A 23578-nucleotide genomic window follows, 5' to 3' on the forward strand; every position below is an offset into this window, starting at 1 on the left:
TTATGAGTTGCTAAAACCTTTTTAGTAACATGTAAGTTATGGGCATGTAAATAGCAATGTAGTGTTTTTAAATAGATTATACCTAAAACCAAATTCCAATTTAAAAACATTTCTAAGAAAATTAATTTTGTTTTTTGTGTATATATAAAGCTATTAATTAGTCAATATCCCATAAAAATTTGTATTCTTAGGTTACTTGAGTCATATTCATTTATAGATGCTATCTTTTAAGGAGATGCCGCGTTAACGCGAAAAAAGCAAAACTCTCATTTTCGCCATGCATATATATGTCTGTCACTAGGCTGTTTCTTATGAATTATCATAGTTTATAGATCAAATTGATAAAAAGACTTAACAGTTAAAAAAAAACTTTAGATTTGGGCCATATATTTTCTGTTTCGACTTTAATGCTAAATACTTAAATATTATATTAAAAAAATATAAAAGGATGTTTCCTTTTTAGGAAAAATAATATCTTAATATAGTGGAAAAAGTGCACAAAAAATTGTGTTTTATTAGTGTTTTTAGGAATGGGTAAAAAATTAAAGGTATGTTTGCATTTTCGACCGATCTTCGACCGGTCTGGACTCTGGACCAATTTTGATAGTCACAAATATAGAGCAGATCATGAGTTTCAAGGGATTGTAATGTTCGGTTCCCGTTAATTAAAAATAAAATTAGTTTTTTCTCAATAACTCGATAAATATACAACATTTAAAAAATCCGCTAGGTCGATCTCTCAATGATAGAATTTTATACAATGTGTTAAAATATTAACTTAGTTCAATGCACGTGAAGTTATGACAATAAATGAAAAATTCGTCAAAATTAGATGCATTTTTGTGATTTTTTTCTATCGAGAAAATTTTAAGATATCGTGTTTTTGCTCAGATCGAATTCTCGGAAATATAATGTAGTATCTAATTTTAGAAAATGAAACAATTCGGGGCTTATTTTCAAGTATAAAAATGAATTATAAAATCGACACTTTAGGGTTAGTCTCCCCCCAGTATGTTTACTTCGCGTACGTTACTTTTTTAGGGTTCCGTAGCCAAATGGCAAAAAACGGAACCCTTATAGATTCGTCATGTCTGTCTGTCTGTCTGTCTGTCCGTCCATCCGTATGTCACAGCCACTTTTCTTCGAAACTATAAGAGCTATACTATTGAAACTTGGTAAGTAGATGTAGTCTGTGAACCGCATTAAGATTTTGATACAAAAATAGAAAAATTATCAAAAATTTTAGGGGTACAACTGAAACAAAAATATATTTTTTCGTCTAACCTATGCGTGTGGGGTATCTATGAGTAGGTCTTTAAAAATCATATTGAGGTTACTAATATCATTTTTTTCTAACCTGAATAGTTTGCGAGAGAGACTCTTCCAAAGTAACGTACGCGAAGTAAACATACTTAACACGATTCGACACGTTTGCAGGCGGCGTGTGAGTCGCAAAACAGCAGTAAAAAAGCGTTACGGAAACTTTATAGACTAGGACGAGTCGGCGCATGAGTACCGAAAACTATTCCACCTCAATTTTTTTATGCAATCCTCTTCAAATTGCCTTCCTGATGATATAAATGCATGTTGCCAGGGCGCAACCCGGTGCCATATAAACAAACATTGTTTAAACAATTGCAAGGAATTGTTATTTTTCATTTATTGTCATAACTTCACGTGCATTGAACTAAGTTAATATTTTAACACATTGTATAAAATTCTATCATTGAGAGATCGACCTAGCGGATTTTTTAAATGTTGTATATTTATCGAGTTATTGAGAAAAAACTAATTTGGCGATGAATCCGCGTCGTTCTTTTTCACCTGGCATATGAAAGACGAGCGTGAGTGTGAAGAGAGGACGATTTTTGATTTTTGGCGTTAGTCGCCCTCTTAACACGATTCGACACGTTTGCAGGCGGCGTGTGCGACTTACCCGCGAAACAGCAGTAAAAAAGCGTCACGGAAACTTCCGAAACCATGATCGGCTAGTCGGCTAATCGGCCAAAGTCATGATCGGCAATTCGGCACATATCTAGTAAATAATAATGAAAAAAAAAACACTTTCAAGAATTTACTGGATTTGGTGGACGCACTCCAGCTTATGATTGTGGACCCCCCGTTTTGCCACGCACATCGTAATTCGTAGACCTCTGTCGAGTCGCCCCTCGCCCGTGGGACCGTGGGGGTCTACTTGGACTACTTACCCAACAAAAGTAAATTGTGTCGACTGTCAAACTATACTAAAGTACAGTACAGTACAGTTCTGTACTATGTAGATCAGCGGTCGGCAACCTTTAGGCAGGCAAGGGCCACAAGGTGGCAAAACAAACAAACTACGTTCTTAAGAAGCAATTACTACTGGCATTATTAGAAAACACTGTTTTTAATACGTCATTTATCTTATTCATGATACATTCACGGGCCGCAAGTACGACGTTCCCGGCCACTGATATATTAAATATTAAATAATTTTTCTTATCTAATAGTGCCTTTTTCCGAATTCGGCTAAACCTCAACTATTTCTGTACTCAATCTTCATCATTTTGAAGTCGGTACCAGATAGCTGAATCTTCAGTTCTCTGACAGAAAATTTTAAACTTTTGGAACTTGCATCGACTTCAAAATTATGAAGATTGAGTAAGTACAGAAATAGTTGAGGTTTAGCCGAATACGGAAAAAGGCACTATTAGATAAGAAAAATTATTTAATACTTTTTAGTTCATATTATAAGGATGATATTATTGTTTTTACCTTGGAAGTCGGTTTTCATTTTTTGTTAAAAATAATAATTTCACTCTTTTTAGTTACTTAGTAAACCATCGCGTATATTTAATATTCTACGGATCTTAATTCTTATTACAATTTGTTAAGAGGATACACCAGGGGCTAGAGAAATGAAAAAAAAGTACGTGTAATATCTATAGCTGTCTCCCTTACCTCAAGCCTATACCGCAGAACGCGATAGAGACAACTGCAGAAAATCCATAAAATCAACGATTCGTTGTCCCCTGATTCCTTCTCCAAAACTTAACCGATTTAAGTACTTTTTTTATTAAAGATTAAAAAAAGGCTTGAGCTGTGTTCCTATGTTTTGCTTTTTTTTGTTAAATCTAGCCAGATCTGTTTTCTGGACGTTTGAACACAGCGGAAAATCTGGCCATTTTTTTAGGTTTTTGAACGTTCATATCTTATTTAATAATTAAATTATGAAAAAAAGAAAACATAGGGACATTGTATTAGTGGCCGTAGATATCCAGGAAAAAAATTATAACTCTACTAGCATTATCCAGGGAGGAAACAGGGGACAGCGTTTGTATGGAAAAAATGGCGGTGTGGAATCCTCTTAAGAGTCACACGTGCTCACAAATATCAGGTAGATAATTTAAAACATTGATACATTAAAAAAAATCGAAGTGAACAGTACCTAAACAGTAAACCCGTGCTAGCCACTAGGCAATTATTGTACCTATAAACTTGCATAGGAATTCGATCTGTATATATTATGTATTAATAATTATATGTATCAAAATCGTGTAAATATTAACCGTATAAACGAAGTATTTTTTATGCTAATTGCGATTGTGTTTCTTGTTCCTATTACGATGTAGATTAGCTATGAATATCCACACTGTGCACTTTCATCTTCAGTAGCTTATTGTAACATGTGCGACGAGAACATTTTACATTTTTTTATGTCAAATGTGTGCCTTACGCACTGGAGTAAAGGTTGAATTTGTTACTTATGTTCAATTTTGTGGTACTTGAAATATTATGTATTTTGAAACAACAAAGTATTTTTTTTTATTAACATCGCTATGAAATGTACCAAATAAATAAGGACATAACGTGATGACTGATGATATAATTATGGTGTTGTGTGTATATTGTATCCATATACAACCATGCAGGGCCGTCTCTAGCCTATGTGGCGCCCGTGTGCAAACATTACCCTAGCGCCCCCTAACAAGCGCGTGGTCAAAATGAAATGGGTACAAAGTAAAAGTTCAGTTTGCCCGGCCGCTTAAGGTGACGCCGCGTTAAAGTAAAAAACCGTATTTATATGTTTTAGATTGCTTGTTTTTCTATGAGAGGCCGGCCCGGCCTCTCATAAAAACGAGCAATGGAACAGCAAAAAACCATAAATACTTTTCTTATAAGCTATGGACAAATTAAAGTGTATGCTTGAACCAATCTATGTACAAATTTTGGAATCGATTTTATTATTCTATTTCATTGAAGAACTCGAACTTCTCTACATCCGAAGAGCCAGCATAGCACAGTTTGTTTTCTAAATTAGAACAATGTGCTTTTTTGTATCTAAATCCAAATCCTACCACTACTTTAAATTTTGAAAAAAAAAGAGCAAGGACACTCACTAATACACCAAATATTATGTGTACCTTCATATAAAATATTATGTGTTTTATCATGTGTTTTATCCTTCATTCTATTATTGTTGCGATCACCGTTGCTCTTATGGGGCTTGAAGGATTAAGGTTCATTTCACGTTAAAAAATAAAGATTTAATAACAATAATTATATTGCAAAATCCGAGTTGCTCGTGGCACGCCTTGCTTTGGTGTAATTCGACAAATATAAGAAGAGCTCCAGATATTACACTAAATGTGTGCACACTTTTTTACGTTGGTCATTAAAGCGTGGGCCGTGGCGGCCGGCCAGCGCGGGCGCGAGCAGCGCCCGGCGCCCCTAGGACCGCGGCGCCCGTGTGCAACGCACACACTGCACCTAAGGGAAAGATACCCCTGCAGCAACCATGTGAGTTGTGACATTGGTGACCCTGACATGGTATGGTAGTGATGATGATGATGATGATGAATGTAATTTGCATATTAGCATATGTTTTCAGTTCTTAAAACAACGCCTAAACCCCCTAACTTGTATCTATAAGGAATCTTAGTATCCTCGGAACCATAGCATACCTTGGTGCAAAATCTTGCGTTTTGGTAGCATATGCTTAGGATGCTTCTCATAAAACCAAAATCACCATAATTATGTTTCCATATAAATTTTGAGGAGTTCCCTCGATTACACATGGATCCCATCATCAGATCACCACTTTTGTGAAAATGGAACCAAATTGGAGTAAAACAAAAATTTTGAAAATCGGTTCACAAACGGCGGAGTAGTGGTCACTGGTCGAACATACAAAAATAAAAAAAAATATCCACAGCCGGATATATAACCTCCTCGTTTTTTTGGAAGTCGGTTAAAAATGCTCAGTCCGCACAAAATGGGTCGGGCGGTCCGCCATTTGGTGACCCCTGGTTTATAGTTTATCAGTTGCATAAACTCACGCTTGTTGCATTATTTCCTGTTTTCTCTAGGAACCATTATGTATAGATCTGGGCACATGCCTAATGACAATATAATGACAGCATCTGGGTTATCTCTCAGGGTACCGCACTGAATGGCCAACGGGCAACCAAAATATCTCAAAATTATTCTTTTACCACATTTTCAGGGATAAAGCTATCCTATGTCCTCCCACTCAAAGTATCTCCATACCAAAATTTATTAAGATCAGTTAAGCGGAAGTAACAGACTGACAGACAAACTTTCGCATAATATAACAATTATACTACAACACAACATCAAATTGTTGTAGTTTGTCGTTTTTAAACGTAAAGTAAAAACTCCTAGACAGCTGATGTATTAGCTATTCAAAGAAATGATACAACAAAAAGCCATAAAATTTCCGCTGCCATATTACCTACGCAAAAAAAACTTGATTTTCAAATAATATTGTTAATTTAATAGCACAGAGCACTCAATCCTAGATTTGTGTGATATTCCCATCCAAAAATATATTTAAATTAATGGGCCACAGAACTCAGAAGCCTGATTAAATAAACTACATTTAATTCAATTACGGAATTAAACTCAAGTAAGTATATCGTCTCGCGCTTTCAGCTTTCCGCAAAATTTATGCAATGAAAAAAAAGTAAAAACTTTCAGCATTTCAATTAAATATTCAGCTTTAACTATATGACCTAGATTAGATTTAGACTTAACTTAGAAAGTCTGGTTCTAAAGTCAACGACCTCCAAGATTTAATGAGTAATGGAAGCAGAGATACTCATGATGTATTAAATTATTAATTAACATAATGTTAACGCCGGCCTTGTCTATGTCCTTTCATAACCGAAGTTTAATATCATTGAGAGAACCTGATTTATACTCGTATAGTTAGTAAACTGTAAAACTTAAACCAGTTAATAACCCAAGAGCCAGCTACAGACAGACTTATGTCATTTTATAAAAGCTAAGAGTTGCCTATGTGACCCCTATAATAGTGATTAGAACGACCAGCAAGTATGGAGTTAGTTTCGGTCGCGGTTAATTTAGGAGTTATCCAGTTGGTCTACCTGACCTTCGATAAAGAGTTAAGGTCAATTTTTTATCTTATTTTCTTCTGATTAACTGTAGGAATCTCGTCTTCCACTACTGGACACCTTTAAACTTCCTTAAAGTGTTAGTCTTTGAGGTGTTCTGCAGCTACAGTGGAAAGAAACTGTCAAAAATGACCGGCAGCGGGAGACGAGATTACTACAGTAACCCCAAAGAAAATAAGATGAAAATTAAGCTTTACCCTTTATCGACGGTTAGGTAGGCCTTCAGAACTCTCGTAGAGTTGCGGTGGCTTGATCGTGCCCGTGACTGTGCCTAGGCGGGGGGGGGGAGTGGAGCACCATGGGGTTTTAGTGGGTTGTTCCTCGAAGAGTACCACTACCTCCGAAACTCCATAGTTGCTACTTGCTGGTCAATCATATAGGGGTCATATACAGGTTTTCAGCTTAAAAACAAAATTACGAAATTCTGGTTGTCGCTGGCTTTTGGGTTACAAAGTGTTAAGTCTTGAATTGCTCCAAATGTACGATGTACCAGCTTTAAGTAACATGACAAACAGTTTAGGAGGACCCTTCATTTTACTGTTTTTAGGGTTCCGTACCCAAAGGGTACGGAACGAAGTCTCAGTAATAGGGTCCCTAATCCCTATTACTGAGACTTCGTTGTCTGTCTGTCCGTCTGTCTGTCCGTCTGTCCGTCTGTCCGTCTGTCCGTCTGTCCGTCTGTCCGTCTGTCCGTCTGTCCGTCTGTCCGTCTGTCCGTCTGTCTGTCTGTCTGTCTCCAGGCTTTAACTCAAGAACCGCTATAGCTAGACTTCTGAAATTTTCACATATATTTATTTTAGTCTGAGCGATATGTATTTTAGTCTAAGTGATAAGTTGAGGATGGCGAAATAAAGAGATAAGGGAACCCTTAGTGTGCGAGTCCGACTCGCACTTGGCTGATTTTTTTCTCTTACTGTGGAGTTTACAAAATTAAAATGCACAATATTATTGTGTTTGTACTGACTAATGGCGTATTTATAATTTATGTTCTGTGACCTTTACCCGGCAGTGGCCGTTTAAAAAGTGTTTTAAAAACCTCTGCACCGGACGGTCCCCGGACGTTCTAGGTCCTAGGACAAAATCGGGGAAATCCGGATGGATGGTAGCACTAACTTAGCGCAGCCATAGAAATCCATTTTCATAGGATATTAAACATAATTATTATACTGACTGGGACTTACCGTGCGAGCGGAAGAGCACTCCGTAGCCCGGGGTCTACACTAAAGCTTGTTACACTTACCGAGTACCCAGGCCATCAAATTGGCCGAGAGCACTGTCTCGCCACTTTCTCGTCACTCTACTCGGTAGGTGTAATCGAGGCATAAATCCGATGGGCATCGAGCTGCCGCCAAAAAAATAAGTAGCGAGTTATGATCTTTTGCAATAGAAATTGTTATGAATAACGCAACGCAATTAAGATAACACAATCAGTGCAAATGCTGTCAGGATGTTGGCCGATGACCCAATGTTTATCTTCACATAATGTTATTATTTATAAACAACACGTCAATCATAATAAGTGGTAATTAATGTTAATAATTCGAGAACTTTTATAATAAAGCAGCCCGAGTCGGCGCATAAGTACCGGAAACTATTCCACCTCAATTTTTTTATGCGATCCTCTTCAAATTGCCCTCCTGAATGTCCTGATGATATAAATGCATGTTGTCATAGCGCAACCCGGTGCCATATTGTTTAAACAAACATTGTTTAAACAATTGCAAGGAATTGTTATTTTTCAACCGGACATTTTTTTAAATATTCTATATTGAAATACCAATAAAAAGGCCCTATGACTTTTCACGATATAACCCCTGTTAAAAAAAAGCTGTTTGATTGAACGGCTATTTAAACCAGTTGGCTGCGACATATACAACATGAGTCATGACCATTAATCCAATGAAATCAATAGAAATTACAAAAAATCAAATAAATGTATTCCAAACTTACGTGCAAAATTTCGCCTTCCTTAACCTATTTGCTAAGAAATTGCCGAGCGCGTGTTGACGTGGTCACATTATTTACGAAAACTGATCCCATTTTAAAATTTTGTTCCCGAAGGCGTCCCAAATATATTTTTTCACATCAACAGATAGCTTGAGAAGCTTATAAAATTTATAGTGTTGAGAAAAGTTTTTAGCAATTCTTATTTTATGGTATTTTTTTCGTAAGTGCCATCTATTAGTTCCAAGTCTAGCATTAGTGCTTTTACTTTATTGCGAAAAAAAATAAAACAGAAATGTTTTGTTATAAAACTTGAATATATGATCTCCCTATTTATAAAAAAAAAATGTTGAAATACTCAATTCCTCAGAGCACTGCCCGTGATACAACTGATAGAGGATGCAGAGTGAAGCTACATCTCGGCATAATTCTAAGGGGTACAAGCTATTTGAAACACTATGGCAGTAACAACTCAACAATTCGAGCGGCCATTCGTTGGATACGATCCAGAGAAAGCAGTTGGTATTTTGGCGCCCCTGTCCAGAGATGAGAACAATATTCCATATGAGGCCGAACCTGCGCCTTGTAGAGTTGTAGGCGTTGGTACGGACTGAAGTACTGTCTCGCCCTGTTCAGAACACCAATCTTCTTCGAGGTTAACTATGTTAACGCCAAGTATTTCAATGCTATGGGAGATGGTTAAAGAAATGCCCTCAAAACGATATACGACCATTGGTGACTTTTTAGCGGTGAACGCGCAGACTTGTGTCTTGGCGGGGTTGAATTGGACTATGTTACGTCTACCACGTTCAGAGATTTTCTCCAATGAATTCTCTATTTTGACACAAGTTCGTTTCGACTCTCAATGACATTTTGCCGAGAAATATTGGGGGAGCTGGCATATACAGCATCACCTGTACTATCATCCGCATGGCAATGAATGCCGTTGGTCTGTAACATGTTATCGATATGCAGTATGAATAGGGTAGGCGATAGCACACAGCCCTGAGGGACACCAGCATCAACAGACTGAGTTTCCGAACATTCGCCGTCAACTACAACCTTTATGATTCTGTCTGCTAAGAAACTTGTGACCCACTCGCATAATTTCTCGGGCAGCCCGTATGATGGAAGCTTTGAAAGCAGCGCTTTATGCTAAACCCGATCAAAGGCCTTCGCAATGTCCAAACTAACAGCCAATGCCTCTCCTTTCGACTCAATTGCCTGAGCCCAACGATGAGTTAGGTACGCCAAGAGATCACCAGCCGAGCGACCCTTACGGAACCCGTACTGTTGTCGCTTAGTAATCCTTGGCCGTCCAAGTATCGAAGAAGCTGACTATTGATAATAATAATATCTATGGACGCTTCACACCACGTCAGTCTGGCCCCGTGCTAAGTACCTAAAGGACTTGTGTTACAGGTACCAGACAACGGAAATATATTTAATACTTTTATACTATACATATATTTAAGATTTTTATTATATCATACACATATTTAATACACATCCATGACCCAGGACCTTTGAAAACTTTTTGTTCCGTCGGCGGGATTCGAACCCGCGACCCCCGGCTTGAGCTACCAACGCCCTCACCACTGAGCCACAGAGGTCGTCAAAATTGATAATAGATTGTTGACGTGGGAGAGCCATGCTTCGGCACGAATGGGCCTGCTCGACCGGAGAGATACCACGTCCTCACAGAAAACCGGAGTGAAACAGCGCTTCCGCTGTGTTTCGCCGAGTAAGTGAGTTTACCGGAGGCCCAATCCCCTACCCTTTTCCTTTCCCTACCCTCCCCTATTTCCTTCCGTACCCTCCCCTATTCCCTTCCCTACCCTCCCCTATTACCCCTTAGAAGGCCGGCAACGCACCTGCAGCTCTTCTGATGCTGCGAGTGTCCATGGGCGACGGAAGTTGCTTTCCATCAGGTGACCCGTTTGCTCGTTTGCGCCCTTATTTCATTAAAAAAAAATGGATTCCATTCAAATCAAATCAAATCAAAATCATTTATTCATATAGGTCACACGGTAACACTTATGAACGTCAAGATTCTTAAATACTTATTAAAAAATAAACATCTCATTCTTAGATACATTAATACATGGTAATTATCACAATTTGACTTACATAAATTACTGACAAATTCCATTTTATGAAAATAAAATTATGGATATAATTCAAAGACAAATAGTTGTATGTAATTATGTCAATTCAGTCAGTTCAAGTAATATAAAATCATGTTCATACAATAATTAATTATTATGACAAGTTATTTTCATAGGTACCTACTTATAGAAAAAAGAGACATGGTTAATTATTGTTATTAATATTGTCACACTTATTCCCATGGATGAATGTCATCAAAATAGTCATTTATTCTGTAGTAGCCCTTACAAATCAATTTGTTTTTGATACATTCCTTAAATTTATTGAAGGGCAAGGCTAAAATGTCATCAGGTAATCTGTTAGAAACGTATACCGAGTCCCACGAATGAAGTTTGAACCTTATGAAGACGTGAATAATTAACGGCTTGTTTATTTTTGTTCCGTGTATTAAAAGAATGCGTGTCGGATTTTTTATCATAATATTGGATGTTCTTTCGAATAAATATAACATTGTCAAAAATATATTGTGATGGTACGGTCAGGATATTTATGTCTTTAAACGTTTCCTTTAGGGAGCCCCATGATCCTAGTCTGTATATAGCGCGAACAGCCCGTTTTTGCAATAAAAATATTGTTTGAATATCTGCAGCACTTCCCCACAGTAGTAATCCATAAGATAAGATGCTGTGAAAATAGCTATAGTAAACGGTACGAGCTGTTTCTTCATTTGTCAATTGTCTTACTTTTCTAATCGCAAAGACTGCTGAACTTAGCTTTTTTGCTACATTTGAAATGTGAGTTCCCCAATGAAGCTTAGAGTCAAGAGTGAGGCCTAAGAATATTGTAGAATCAACGAAATCCAGATTGACATCACCAATTTTCAGGTTAATTTCAGTGTTGGCTTTCACTTTAGGCATTCTGAAGATGACACACTTTGTTTTATTGGGATTAAGTACAAGATTGTTGGCAGAGAACCATTCTAATAGAATAGCTAGTGTTTTATTAACACTACTGAAATCTGCATTTTTTCGATTTAATTTATACAGGAGGGATGTATCATCTGCGAATAAAATAATTTCGCAAAAAGATCGTATGAAAAAAGGCAAATCGTTTACTTATATTAAAAAAAGAAAAGGTCCCAAAATCTATATATTAAAAAAAATATTTAAAAAAATATATCTTCGAGAAGAGGGAGGTTATGGCGATTGGTGTTACCGCTTACGTTATTACGTTTGTATAAGAATTTCGATGGCACCCGAACTCTGTGCGCGCAAACGTTTCAAGTCTGTTGTCAATACACAAACATTGGTTCAACTCAACTTCAACCATCATCCTGCCTATTTATCTGGCTTAGGTTCTAACTTTTATGTTATAGCTCGAATACTCTAATTTAAATTACTTTACTTATGCTGCAATTGAGTAGACTTTAGTAATAATTAATTATATTAAAGGGTAAAACGCAGATTGTTACCTCGATGATATTTTAGTTTTGGCTATGAATTCGCTATGTTAGACGTATATAATTATGATTGACGATATATTTGCTGAGCGTGATAATAGGGCTTTTGTGTACCTTTATATAATAGGTCTAGTCAATAGTAATAGGATAAGGTTTTTTTTTCTGCAGTGCTGGATTAAAGAATCTTGACGCCCTAAGCCCTAAGTCGTAGTGTGTAAAAAATATTAAGAAATATCGTTATTAGGTATGCATTATGCAATATATTTATTTATGAAAGTATGATGTAGACAATCGAAGGTTAATCCTGTTAAAAGATGATATTTTAGTGAAGTTTAATGCATTTTTGCTCAAAAAAACATGTTCTGTTGTCACTTGACATATTAGTATGTTTCCACCAAGGTTATTTAACCTGCATTCTTTAGTTTACTTGCTTCTAAATGTACATTTAATATAAATACAAATCAATGTGTAAGTTAAATTGCCGACCGAAGTGTGTCGATTCTCGCATCTATTATGAGTCAGAGTAACCACTGATTATAGTCAAAAGTGCTTTAGTAACGCTTGTCACACAGAGAGCAGGTAATGTAAAGATGTATATTATAGCACTATACATCTCAATACATCTTTCTATAGAAATCGTCAGGAGACCACACACAGCAGCTATAATGTATATTTTTACATCTTCGTATCTTAAGATACCGAGCTATATGGAAATATACATTTATATTTTGATACATCTAAATACATCTTAATTTGGTAATGTAGAGCAGCGGCTTTCAAACTTTTTTGGTGATATTTTAGTTTAGATGAACCCCCAAAAAAGGAATATTTTGTCTTTGAATAATTGTCTCGGTGCTGGTGTTTGATGATATTAGGCCCTATAAGGCCTCTGCTATGCCCCAGGGTCCTACGGAGCACACTTTGAGGATGGCTGATAGAGTTTAAACATAACGTACTATAAACTATAGCAATATTTCTATGAAGATTATTTTCTGTAATGTGTTGTAGTTTGGTCAGCCTTCAAGCTATATAGCTCTACTTAGATTCAACAAACTCTACTTTTCGACATAAAATGCAGTAGGCAAATGATGAAACCTTAATTAATTTATCTAGCAAGTATTAGCACTAAATTAACTTGGGTATTTAAACGTTAGAACATAATATTATTGTATGAAAAATTTTACTGTCTCATATCTTATTATTGTATTGTTTGTTGCCTGGATGGACTAACCGATAGAGTCAGACTTTTAGGGTTCCGTGCCCAAAATGAATTGGAAATTTCATGCTCGGATGCGACTCGTACTGCTGCGGTTTTTGATTCGGTTCGTATGAGCGGCCCAAGAGTTATCAAAGTATTTATTACTTTCACTTCCATTGCTTCATCAGAATTGTGTCGCTCGGCTGATGTCCGATATCGCCCACCGCTCTAACTCGATATAAAAATAGAAAGTACCTGCATGGTGTCGGCGAGTGGACGATGCACCGTCATTGCCTCGTGGTTTGGAAGTACCATCGAGGAAATTGATTCCTGGGCAGTTGACATACCTACGTCATTTGGTCGGCTTATGTCAATTTAATGTTAGCTGTGATCGGTCGTATGGGTTTGACCATAGACTTATTTAAATACTGCATTATAAGTTTATGGGTTTGACTCAACGCGACCAAATCACTTAGGCCCGCCATCTGCCTAGGAATCCACTTCTCTGATAGTACATAAACACGATCTATGTCAAAGTTGCCCGGTTTCTGGGGTTTTTGATGGAAATTTATCTTTTCAGTAGCGTATTTCATTGGTCGAATTTTCGACCTAAGTAAATTGACTGTGGGTATTTTGGCAGCAGTTTAAACTAACTCCCATAAAACTTCTCAGACACTGGACTGTATAGGTACGTCTTTGAACTGTTCAATGTATGCTGTTTTTAGGGTTCCGTACCCAAAGGGTAAAAACGGGACCCTATTACTGAGACTTCGATGTCTGTCCGTCTGTCTGTCTGTCTGTCTCCAGGCTGTAACTCGACAATAACCGCTATAGCTAGACTTCTGAAATTTTTACAGATTGTGTACCTAAGTACAGTATTTCTGTTGTCGCTATAACAACAAATATTAAAAATATTTTTTTTTATGATATAATGGGGGCAAACGAGCCAACGTGTCACCTGATAGAAAGCAACTTCCGTCGCCCATGGACACTAGCTGCATCAGAAGAGCTGCAGGTGCGTTGCCGGCCTTTTAATAGGGAATAGGGTAATAGGGGAGGGTAGGGAAGGGAATAGGGGAGGGCAGGGAAGGGAAAAGGGTAGGGGATTGGGCCTTCGGGGGCATTTAAGGGGGGCTCCCATACAACAAACGTTATTTTTTGACCAGTTTTGGTCGTAATCAATAATGGCAACAGCGAGGCACTTGACATTTTCATAAAGGCCTTTAAAATTAATAACAATATTTAAATAAAATAAAAATTATATTTAAATATTATTAAATATAATTAATAAGCGGGCTCCCATACAAAAACACAATTTTTGGCCTATTTTTGTCTATAACGGTACGGAACCCTTCGTGCGCGAGTCCGACTCGCACTTATTAAATGCTTAGCTTTCGTCTAACATATTCTGGCATTTGCTCTTAAATTAAGACTTTTTCAGAAAGGTAATGAGCGATGACTGATGAGTAGATATTAGAAAATACGAATTAGTATAAGTTATAATAATAATCGTAAAGTCTTGAAGATTGAACAAAATTTTACTGCGGTTATATTGCAGCGCATTGAGTAGAGAAATGTCACTCCCAAATTATGGCCAAAGGCCTCTACGGTCTACATTCTACACGTTGGCCCAATGCGCTGGTCAAATGCATTGGCCCTGTGTGTACAGCTACTTTGATAAGATTAAGAACAGCTTTGATAAGTTTTAGTTTAATGAAGCTATAATTATATCATTTACGAGTTACGACGCGACGGTACTTCAAGTCGAGCCCAATCAGAACAAAATTATCAGTTTCCTTTCCCTAAATATCTTACTAATTACCAGATACGTTTTATTTATTACGCAATTTAAAGCCTTGTACGTAATAATTGTATAAAATAACTAGCTGTCCCGGCAAACGTTGTTTTGCCATATAAATAATTTTTGGTATGAAAAATAGATGTTGGCCGATTCTCAGACCTACTCAATATGCCCACAAAAATTCATGAGAATAGGTCAAGCCGTTTCGGAGGAGTACGGGAACGAACATTGTGACACGAGAATTTTATACATAATTATACAGGGTGTAACAAAAACAAGTGATAATACTTTAGGGTGTGTACGTGTTCCTTGTAGAGAGTTCACTGTGAAAGTAGCAGCGCTGAAAGACCAAATTTTTTTTTTTCACTTTTGTATGGGGAAACTCGTGACGCTCGGGCCCTTGCCCATACAAATTACAGAAGTGAAAAAAAATGTTCGTCTTTCAGAGCTGCTACTTTCACAGTTATACACCCTAAAGTATTATCACTAGTTTTTGTTACGCACTGTATATAAGATGTCTATCGAAATGTGGTCGGGAATCGGAATGAACTCAAGACCATCGCAATAAATATTTCCTGTTGAGTATCTTTTTTTTTTTTTTTATGAAATAAGGGGGCAAACGAGCAAACGGGTCACCTGATGGAAATCAACTTCCGTCGCCCATGGACACTCGCATCATCAGAAGAGCTGCAAGTGCGTTGCCGGCCTTTTAAGAGGGAATAGGGTAATAGGGGAGGGTAGGGAAGGGAAGAGAATAGTTGAGGGTAGGGAAGGGAATAGGGTAGGGGTTAGGGGATTGGGCCTCCGGTAAACTCACTCACTCGGCGTGAAACAGCGCAAGCGCTGTTTCACGCCGGTTTTCTATTTATCCGGTCGAGCCGGCCCATTCGTGCCGAAGCATGGCTCTCCCACGTATAAAATTTCTAATATCGAAAACATTACAGAACTAGATAACTTATGTCATATTATGCGATATTATGTCCTCTTCCGGAACTCAAAGTATCTCCATATTCCATACCAAATTTCAGCAAAATCGGTTCATCGGTTTGGGCGTGAAGAGGTTACAGACAGACATACTTTCGCATTTGTTAGTATGGATGGATGCCTAGGCATTATTAAGTGTAAACACTAAGAAATTTCATTGTTGACAACAAACAGAGACGTGGTTAATTGTTCAGCAAATAAGAAGTGAACACAAACTGAAGATTCTAGATATTCTAACTAGTTAATATTTCAATAACATTTTCATCATCATAAATAATAAGTGATTTAATTTAAACTCGTATATTCATAATAATTAAAAAGTGAAGGTTGCTCGTGCAATTAGCAAAAGAATTAAGCGTTTTAGTATGAGAGAATAGCACTAAATGTAGGTCTCTAGTAATCTAAGTCTAGATGTGAACGTTCAAAATAACATTTTTAGTAACAAAAATTATTAATTAAACACGAAACTCTATCTTGTGTAAGCTTACGCTTTTGTGTCTTTTAAAACATAGTTTTAATTCAAATATACTTGTGTTAATTAATTAAGATATTATTATTAATCTTACAAAATTGTCCCTTTGTTGTTTGATTAGATTTTCGTGAGAATCCGAGAGGCATTAGATCTATCATCGAACTTCTAAGAGAGTGAAAGGAAAAACCGAAGAAAGTTCTTACAGTTTTTTGGTCACAACTCACAACATACCGTAGTGAGTGGCTAATAAATAAATGCATGATTGATTTAACCACTGCAAAGGTTAAATAAAATTTTCATTGTATGTAAGTACCTATAAAATGCTATATTTAACCTATATTTAACGGCTTTGACACCTAGAATATTCATCATTAAAATCCTACTTCCTACTAATATTATAAAGGCGAAAGTTTGTTTGGATGTATGGATGTGTGGATGTATGGATGTTTGTTACTCTTTCACGCAAAAACTACTGAACGGATTTTAATGAAACATACAAACACATAGGCTACATTTTTAACCGACTTTCAAAATGGGGGAGGTGTTATGTTCGTTTTTTTATGTTCAACGATTACTCCGCCGTTTGTTAACCGATTTTCAAAATTTTTCTTTTAGCATATGGGGTATCATCCCAATTTGGTATTATATTCACAAAAGTGGTGATCTGATGAAGGATCCATAAGTAATCGAGGGAACTCCTATAGGGAAACATGTGGTGGCTTCGGTTTCGGGAGAAGTATTCTAAGCATATGCTACCAATAAGTAAGATTTTGCACCGAAATATACCTGGTATACCGTGGTTCGGAAGGTGCTGAGAGAACTCTGGATTCTTTATAGATACAAGTTTGGGAGTTTCGGCGTTGTTTTAAGAATGGAAAGCATATGCTAGTATGCAAATTACATTCATCATCATCATCATCACTACCATATTATACCATGCATCGTCCCATGATTATGAGCCTATTATGACCCTGTTATTGTTACTTTTCATAGTCTTTTAGATCGAGACTTGAGTTTGTCAAGTGATAATTTAAGTAACAAAAAATCTACACTTAATATTATAAGCCTGAAGAGTATGTTTGCTTGAACACGCTAATCTCAGGAACTAAAGGTCTGATTTTAAAACTTATTTCAGTGTTAGATAGCTCATTTATCGAGTAAGGCTATAGGCTATATATTATCACGCTAAGACTAATACGACCAAAGAAACTCAGGAAAATGTGGGAAAAACGGGGGAAATATTAGAAAGGGTTTATCTCACGAACTACTGGAGCAATTTTTATGGCAATATGTGGCACAGATATAGAGTAGACCACGTGCAGGAAGTATAGCTATTTTTTATGGGAAAATGTACGGTTTCCGTATAATTCGTAATTTACGCGGGCGAAGCCGCGCGGGACTTCTAGTAATAAATAGTAAATACAATCACTGGGTAGATGACGCGTTAACTTCGCATCACTTAAAACTTCTCACCGTATAGCTATGTCCATACTATGCGCTTTCGTCTTCAATTTTCATCATCTTCTTTCATTCAACTTTCGTTTTGGCGCATTCAATAATTGAATGCGTCAACGAACGCAAAGCCAACAGCCAACTGTCATTTTTAATCTATACTCGTACTAATATAAAAAGAGGTAAACTTTGTTTGTTTGTTTGTTTAATTGTAATGAATAGGCTCAAAAACTACTGGATCGATTTTAAAAATTCTTTCACCATTCGAAAGCTACATTATTTACGAGTAACATAGGCTACTTTTTATTTTGGAGAATATAGGGTTCCGTAAGATATTTCAGTTTTTCGGAAACAACCAGAAATTTTACTTATTTTGCGTACGCTGCCTAAACTATAAAAGATAGAACTATACAATGTTCTAAGTAAATGTAGATCTTATAAATATCTACAAAAATGTCCGCGACACAATATACCTATCTATGTCAAGTGAGGCACAAAAACCATTTTTTTATTTAAAAATCTTGATTTTTTTGGGCTACATTTAAACGCATTTATTTTACTCATGCTAATAATCCTTATCAAAATAAATAATTTCATCACTAAGTACAGTTTATGTAGATTATATTTGCTCTTTGTATGATAAAATTAGACGTTTGGTTTAGAAGTTATGGCGAAATTAAAATATTGCGATTTACGCCCGTTTCGAAGTGGGCGCTACCAATGCCACAGAATAGATAATAGTACAAGTACCAATGCAGGGGTGCGCATTGTACACATTCAAAAGATCTACAGAAAACTCCGCGATGGTATACATATATTTTTTTTATGAAATAAGAGGGCAAACGAGCAAACGGGTCACCTGAAGCGGCAGTACCGACCAATGCGGGCCACGGGTAGTAATGAATATAAATTATTTAAAATCAAACTACTGAATCGATTTTAATAATTTTTTCAGTGACTTAGGCCATAATTTATTTTATACCCGTGCGAAGCCGGGGCGGGACGCTAGTAACAATATTAAGAGAAAGTTTTGGAAACGGTCAGTCATGCGTCGCGGGCATGCCTCACGTTCGCTGTTGACTGCGCTATAAGGCAGTGTGGATAAAGCTTATATATAGCCTTTGGATTTTGGACTTCCAGGAATATTTCAAGACTAAAATTAGCAAAATGAAAAATCGGTTCAGTCGTTCTCGAGACTTACAAAATTTAGGATTCAAATATTTTGATAGATGTAAATACCTAGTACAGAAGCCTTTAACCTTTTTAGTGTTCCGTAGCCAAATGGCAAAAAACGGAACCCTTATAGATTCATCATGTCTGTCAGTCTGTCCGTCCGCATGTCACAGCCAAAAAATATTAAAAATTTTAAGGGTAAGGGTAACCTAAATTTAAGGTACAACTGAAACAAAAAACAATCATCTAACCTGCGAGAGAGACTCTTCCAAAGCTGTATAATGTGTGTCCCACCCATGGAGCTAATAGCTCCGTGGTCCCCCCCACTCTAACTTCTAAAGTAGGGGCATAATAAGTCTAAAAAATATATTCGAGAATCACGAGATCTAGCAAGTGGTTTTTTTATACGTCATAAATGGTAAACCTTAATTGAACTTTCATTAAATTAACTGAAATATAGAAATAAATCAAAACCCTTTATAAATAAACCTTATTAATGCTGCGGAACCATTCATGGGCGAAAATAAATTGTGATAATATATTCCCACAGCTAAAAGTAGACTATGTGTTAATCTAGATCCAGTATATCAACTAACTCCATATCAAATTTTATTAAAATCGCTCCAGCTGTTTAGACGTCAAGAAGTAACAAACATACAAACTCACAAACTTTCGACTTTATAATATTAGTGTGAAGTGTGATTTCCTATACTTATGACAGCAAGTTTTGACTACTTTCGCGACAAAAACAAAAGTGATTAACCAAGCCCCTTCTAAGTAATTGTACTCTGAGTGTTTTCGTCTAGTTACGACTTACGAGGGTCCACCGGTAATTGGAAAGGTAATTAAGTATGCGCGTGGAAAAATACAGCTGCCGCCCTTGGTCCGAATAATCGATAGCAGCCTGTCTACACTCCATTGAAGCTTTACATTTAGTACCATCGAGGAAGTTGATTCCTATGCAATTGACAGACCAACGTTATTTGGTCGAATAGGTATGTCAATTCAATGTTAATTGTGATCTGTCAGCTGGGTTTGACGTAACGCAACCAAACTACTTAAGGTGTCCATACACGGGACAATTTGTCGTTTCGATCGATTGTCAAGAAAATCTTCCAATCTATCTTTTGAACGTAAAATCGTTTGCGATATTGCTACACACGTACAATTTGTCGTTCGATTTTAACATCGAGGAGATAAATCGTTACGATAATTGTCCCGTGTATGGCCACCTTTAGGTCCCCGATTTGCATAGGAATCAACTTCTCTGATAGTACATTGAATCGAGATAGGACTGAAATGGCAAATAACATGACCTTGTTTAAGCAAAGCCTAAATGCTTCGAATACTAAGTAGTGTCACGCTGCGCATAGCCCATAGGTGTCATTCGTGATCGCAAGCACACTGCACGACAGATTCGAACAAATTGCCTAATATTTACATGTTGCTCCATGAGGAACTAAAAAGCGATCATGAACTTATAGAGGGGCTTGTGCTTCCATGATTACCCACGAGCAACGTCGATTGTGCATGGTACAGAGTACAGACAGCTACACACTACACAGTCAATGTGTGGTAAAGTGGCAACTGGCAACCATGGTAAATACTAAATTGTAATGGTTGCTTGTCATAGCCCAACATAGAAAGGACGGCTTTACAATAAAATTCTAAAATGATTACATATACCTATCTAGAACAGCAATGAGTTAACATGAAACGCTGAACATAACGAAGTATCACTGTCGTTCTCGAATGAAAGTCAAGACCCATGACCATGCCGTGGCCCGTGTATTTGATTTGGTTACGTAACGAATGCTGTTTTGTCAATCTTTCATGCTTAGCAGGCCCCTAGACGATTCATTTTACTGTGCAATATCACGTATCTATATACGTGTAAACTCCATGTAACGTCACTCTATTTAACGACAAACTCTCTAAAGCGTCGAAATCAATTGACTTTGGTTGGTATAGCTTGTCTACCATACAATGGTACACTCTACATAGCATCACACCCACTCTCAATAACGTCAGCATTACAACAATTGAACAATAAAAAGTACCATTTAAATTACTAAAATTAGTAAAAACTGCGCAGCTACACACAGTACGTTTTTTTGTCGCATTGTTATCCTAGACCGCAATAAACTCGACTGTCGGCATCATGCATACAGAACTTTCTAAGAAATTAGTCCTTTTGTTTACAAATTGAGATTGATTTGCACGTGTATGCTGTTTTAGACCCTAGTCCCTAATTACTAATAATAAGGAGTCATGGATTATTCGTTATCATAATATTCTCAGTTATACATAAAGTTTCGAACTGTAAATATGGTTAGTAAAAGAAAATCAATGTATAATGACGAAAAAACGTATTGATTTTTCTTCTCTCCATTTAACAACAACTCCATATAACGTCATAAAATGCACGGTCCCTTCAGTGTCGTTATATAGAGTTTACACTGTATATAAAACTCAAAGGTGACTGACTAATTGACATAGTGATCTATCAACGAACAGCCCAAACCACTGCACGGATCGGGCTGAAATTTTGCATGCAAGTAGATGTTATGACGAAGGCATCCGCTAAGAAAGGATTTTGATAAATTCCAACCCCAAGGGGTCAAAATAGAGGATGAAAGTTTGTATATAACAATACTTCTTAATGCGAGCGAAGCCGCGGGCAAAAGCTCGTTGTTTAATATAATTGACCGTCTAGGGTTGATATTGAACGCGCCCGCCTTTCAATCATAATATTGTTAAATACTATTGTTCAATACTATATGACGTATATAATTCAATACTATTGTTCAATGATATTGCACGTATTGTAGCTCGTACGAAGTGGGCCCCTAGGGCAAAGTCTAGACGATATTGATCGTCTAGGGTCCTACTTAGACTACTTTACATAATATTATATTCTCTACTTATATAATATATCCTATCTGTACTCATTATGTTGTTTCTCTCGGCAGGCTCCTACCAGCCCAGCAATGAGATGATGCTGAAGTTCTACAGCTACTTCAAGCAGGCCACAGAGGGACCATGCAATAAAGCCAAACCCGGCTTCTGGGATGTAGTCAACAGGTGAGATTACCTTATTTGTTATGGTAGGATGAGATGAAGTAGCTTATTTTCAAAGTATAATATAATATAATATTAGTTCTTGTTAAATTATGAGCCACTGAGGTATGTATTGATTTGTTTTGACTTTCAAAACTTAAGTATCTTGCTCCATCATTCCTGACTTGATTGTTACTTTTGAGCAAAATCAAACCGCAATATTTTGCGGCAAATGGCAATATATCGTAGTACACTTACTTCGTACTTACTCCGTATCTGAGCAAAATTTTATTAAAGTAGGTAACTGTAGTCTCAAAGCATATAATTCATTATCCTGTATTCAATGCAGACGCCTATTTCATATCCTTGTGTTAATTTTTCAGAGCGAAATGGGAGGCGTGGTCGAAGCTGGGCGACATGTCACCCGAGATCGCCATGCAGTCCTATGTCGACGAGTTACACAAGGTGAAATTAATTTACCGTTTTTGTTTAAACTTTATTTCAACAAAGTGTTTATAAGAAAACACAATAAATAAGGTTTCTATTGGAAGTAAAAATAAAGAAAAAATAAGAAATATACTCTAAAACTATTGATAACAAGGATTTTTAAATTTGCGCCGATACCTGACTGTATAATTATAATAGCAAGTAGAGTGGACATGGGAGAAAAAAAAGGGCGCAAAGTCTAGCAAAAGATAATTTTGTACTTATCAGCAGACCTAATTAAATATAGTGATATCGATTTTGATAGCAACTCAATAGTGCTAAACAATAAAATAAGTCAACGACCCAACGAGTGACTTTGTCGAACAAATTAATTACATATTAAACAAGCGCAAGGCGTTGTTTTGTTCAGAGTTACTCTTCTATATTATATTATCCTATATCTTTAAACGAGCAATTACTTTTGGAACTGGCACCGACTTCAAAATTATGAAGATTGAGAATCAGAAATAGTAGAGATCAGAAATAGTTGAGGAGGCCGAATTCGGAAAAAGGCACTATTAGATAGGAAAAATTATTTAATACTTTTTAGTTCATATTATAAGGATGTTATTATTGTTTTTACCTTGGAAGTCGGTTTTAATTTTTTGTTAAAAATAATAATTTCACCCTTTTTAGTTACCTACTAACCATCGCGTAAGAAAATACTTCAACCCCTTAAAAGATTATCTTTAAGCGAGCAATTTTAGCTAGGAATTATTTTTAGAAAATGTCATTTTATTCGTGTTTTATCGAATACCGAGCAAAGCTCGGTCAAACAGCTAGTATTATCTTAATCTTGGTAAATGTTTACAAACCTACCCCAATTTATTTGACAAACTACTACAAAAGAAAGTCGTGGGGGTTGTGGTCTAAGTTCCAACCTAACCTAACCTACTTTTGGACTTTCTATATTGTGTTTGTTTTTGTTTGTGCCCCCCCTTTAGGGGGGGGGGGGTCCTAAACCTTAGCCAAATTTTTCTAAGTATTTTCGCCATACTAACAAGGGTCACATTTCGGCCTGTCA

The 23578-nt window shown here is 36.7% G+C and overlaps 1 protein-coding gene across 1 annotated transcript in view; it reads left to right on the forward strand.

Annotated features, from left to right (window-relative positions):
• LOC121740005 (acyl-CoA-binding domain-containing protein 5) overlaps positions 1–23578 on the forward strand; it is a 49414-nt gene that overhangs the window by 530 nt on the left and 25306 nt on the right. Inside the window, exons 2-3 of the mRNA XM_042132674.1 lie at positions 21981–22092; positions 22452–22533. Coding sequence (XP_041988608.1) covers positions 21981–22092; positions 22452–22533 — 194 coding nt within the window. The remainder of the gene's footprint in view (positions 1–21980; positions 22093–22451; positions 22534–23578) is intronic.

This window comes from Aricia agestis, chromosome 2, assembly GCF_905147365.1.
Source record: "Aricia agestis chromosome 2, ilAriAges1.1, whole genome shotgun sequence".
Lineage (NCBI taxonomy): Eukaryota > Metazoa > Arthropoda > Insecta > Lepidoptera > Lycaenidae > Aricia > Aricia agestis.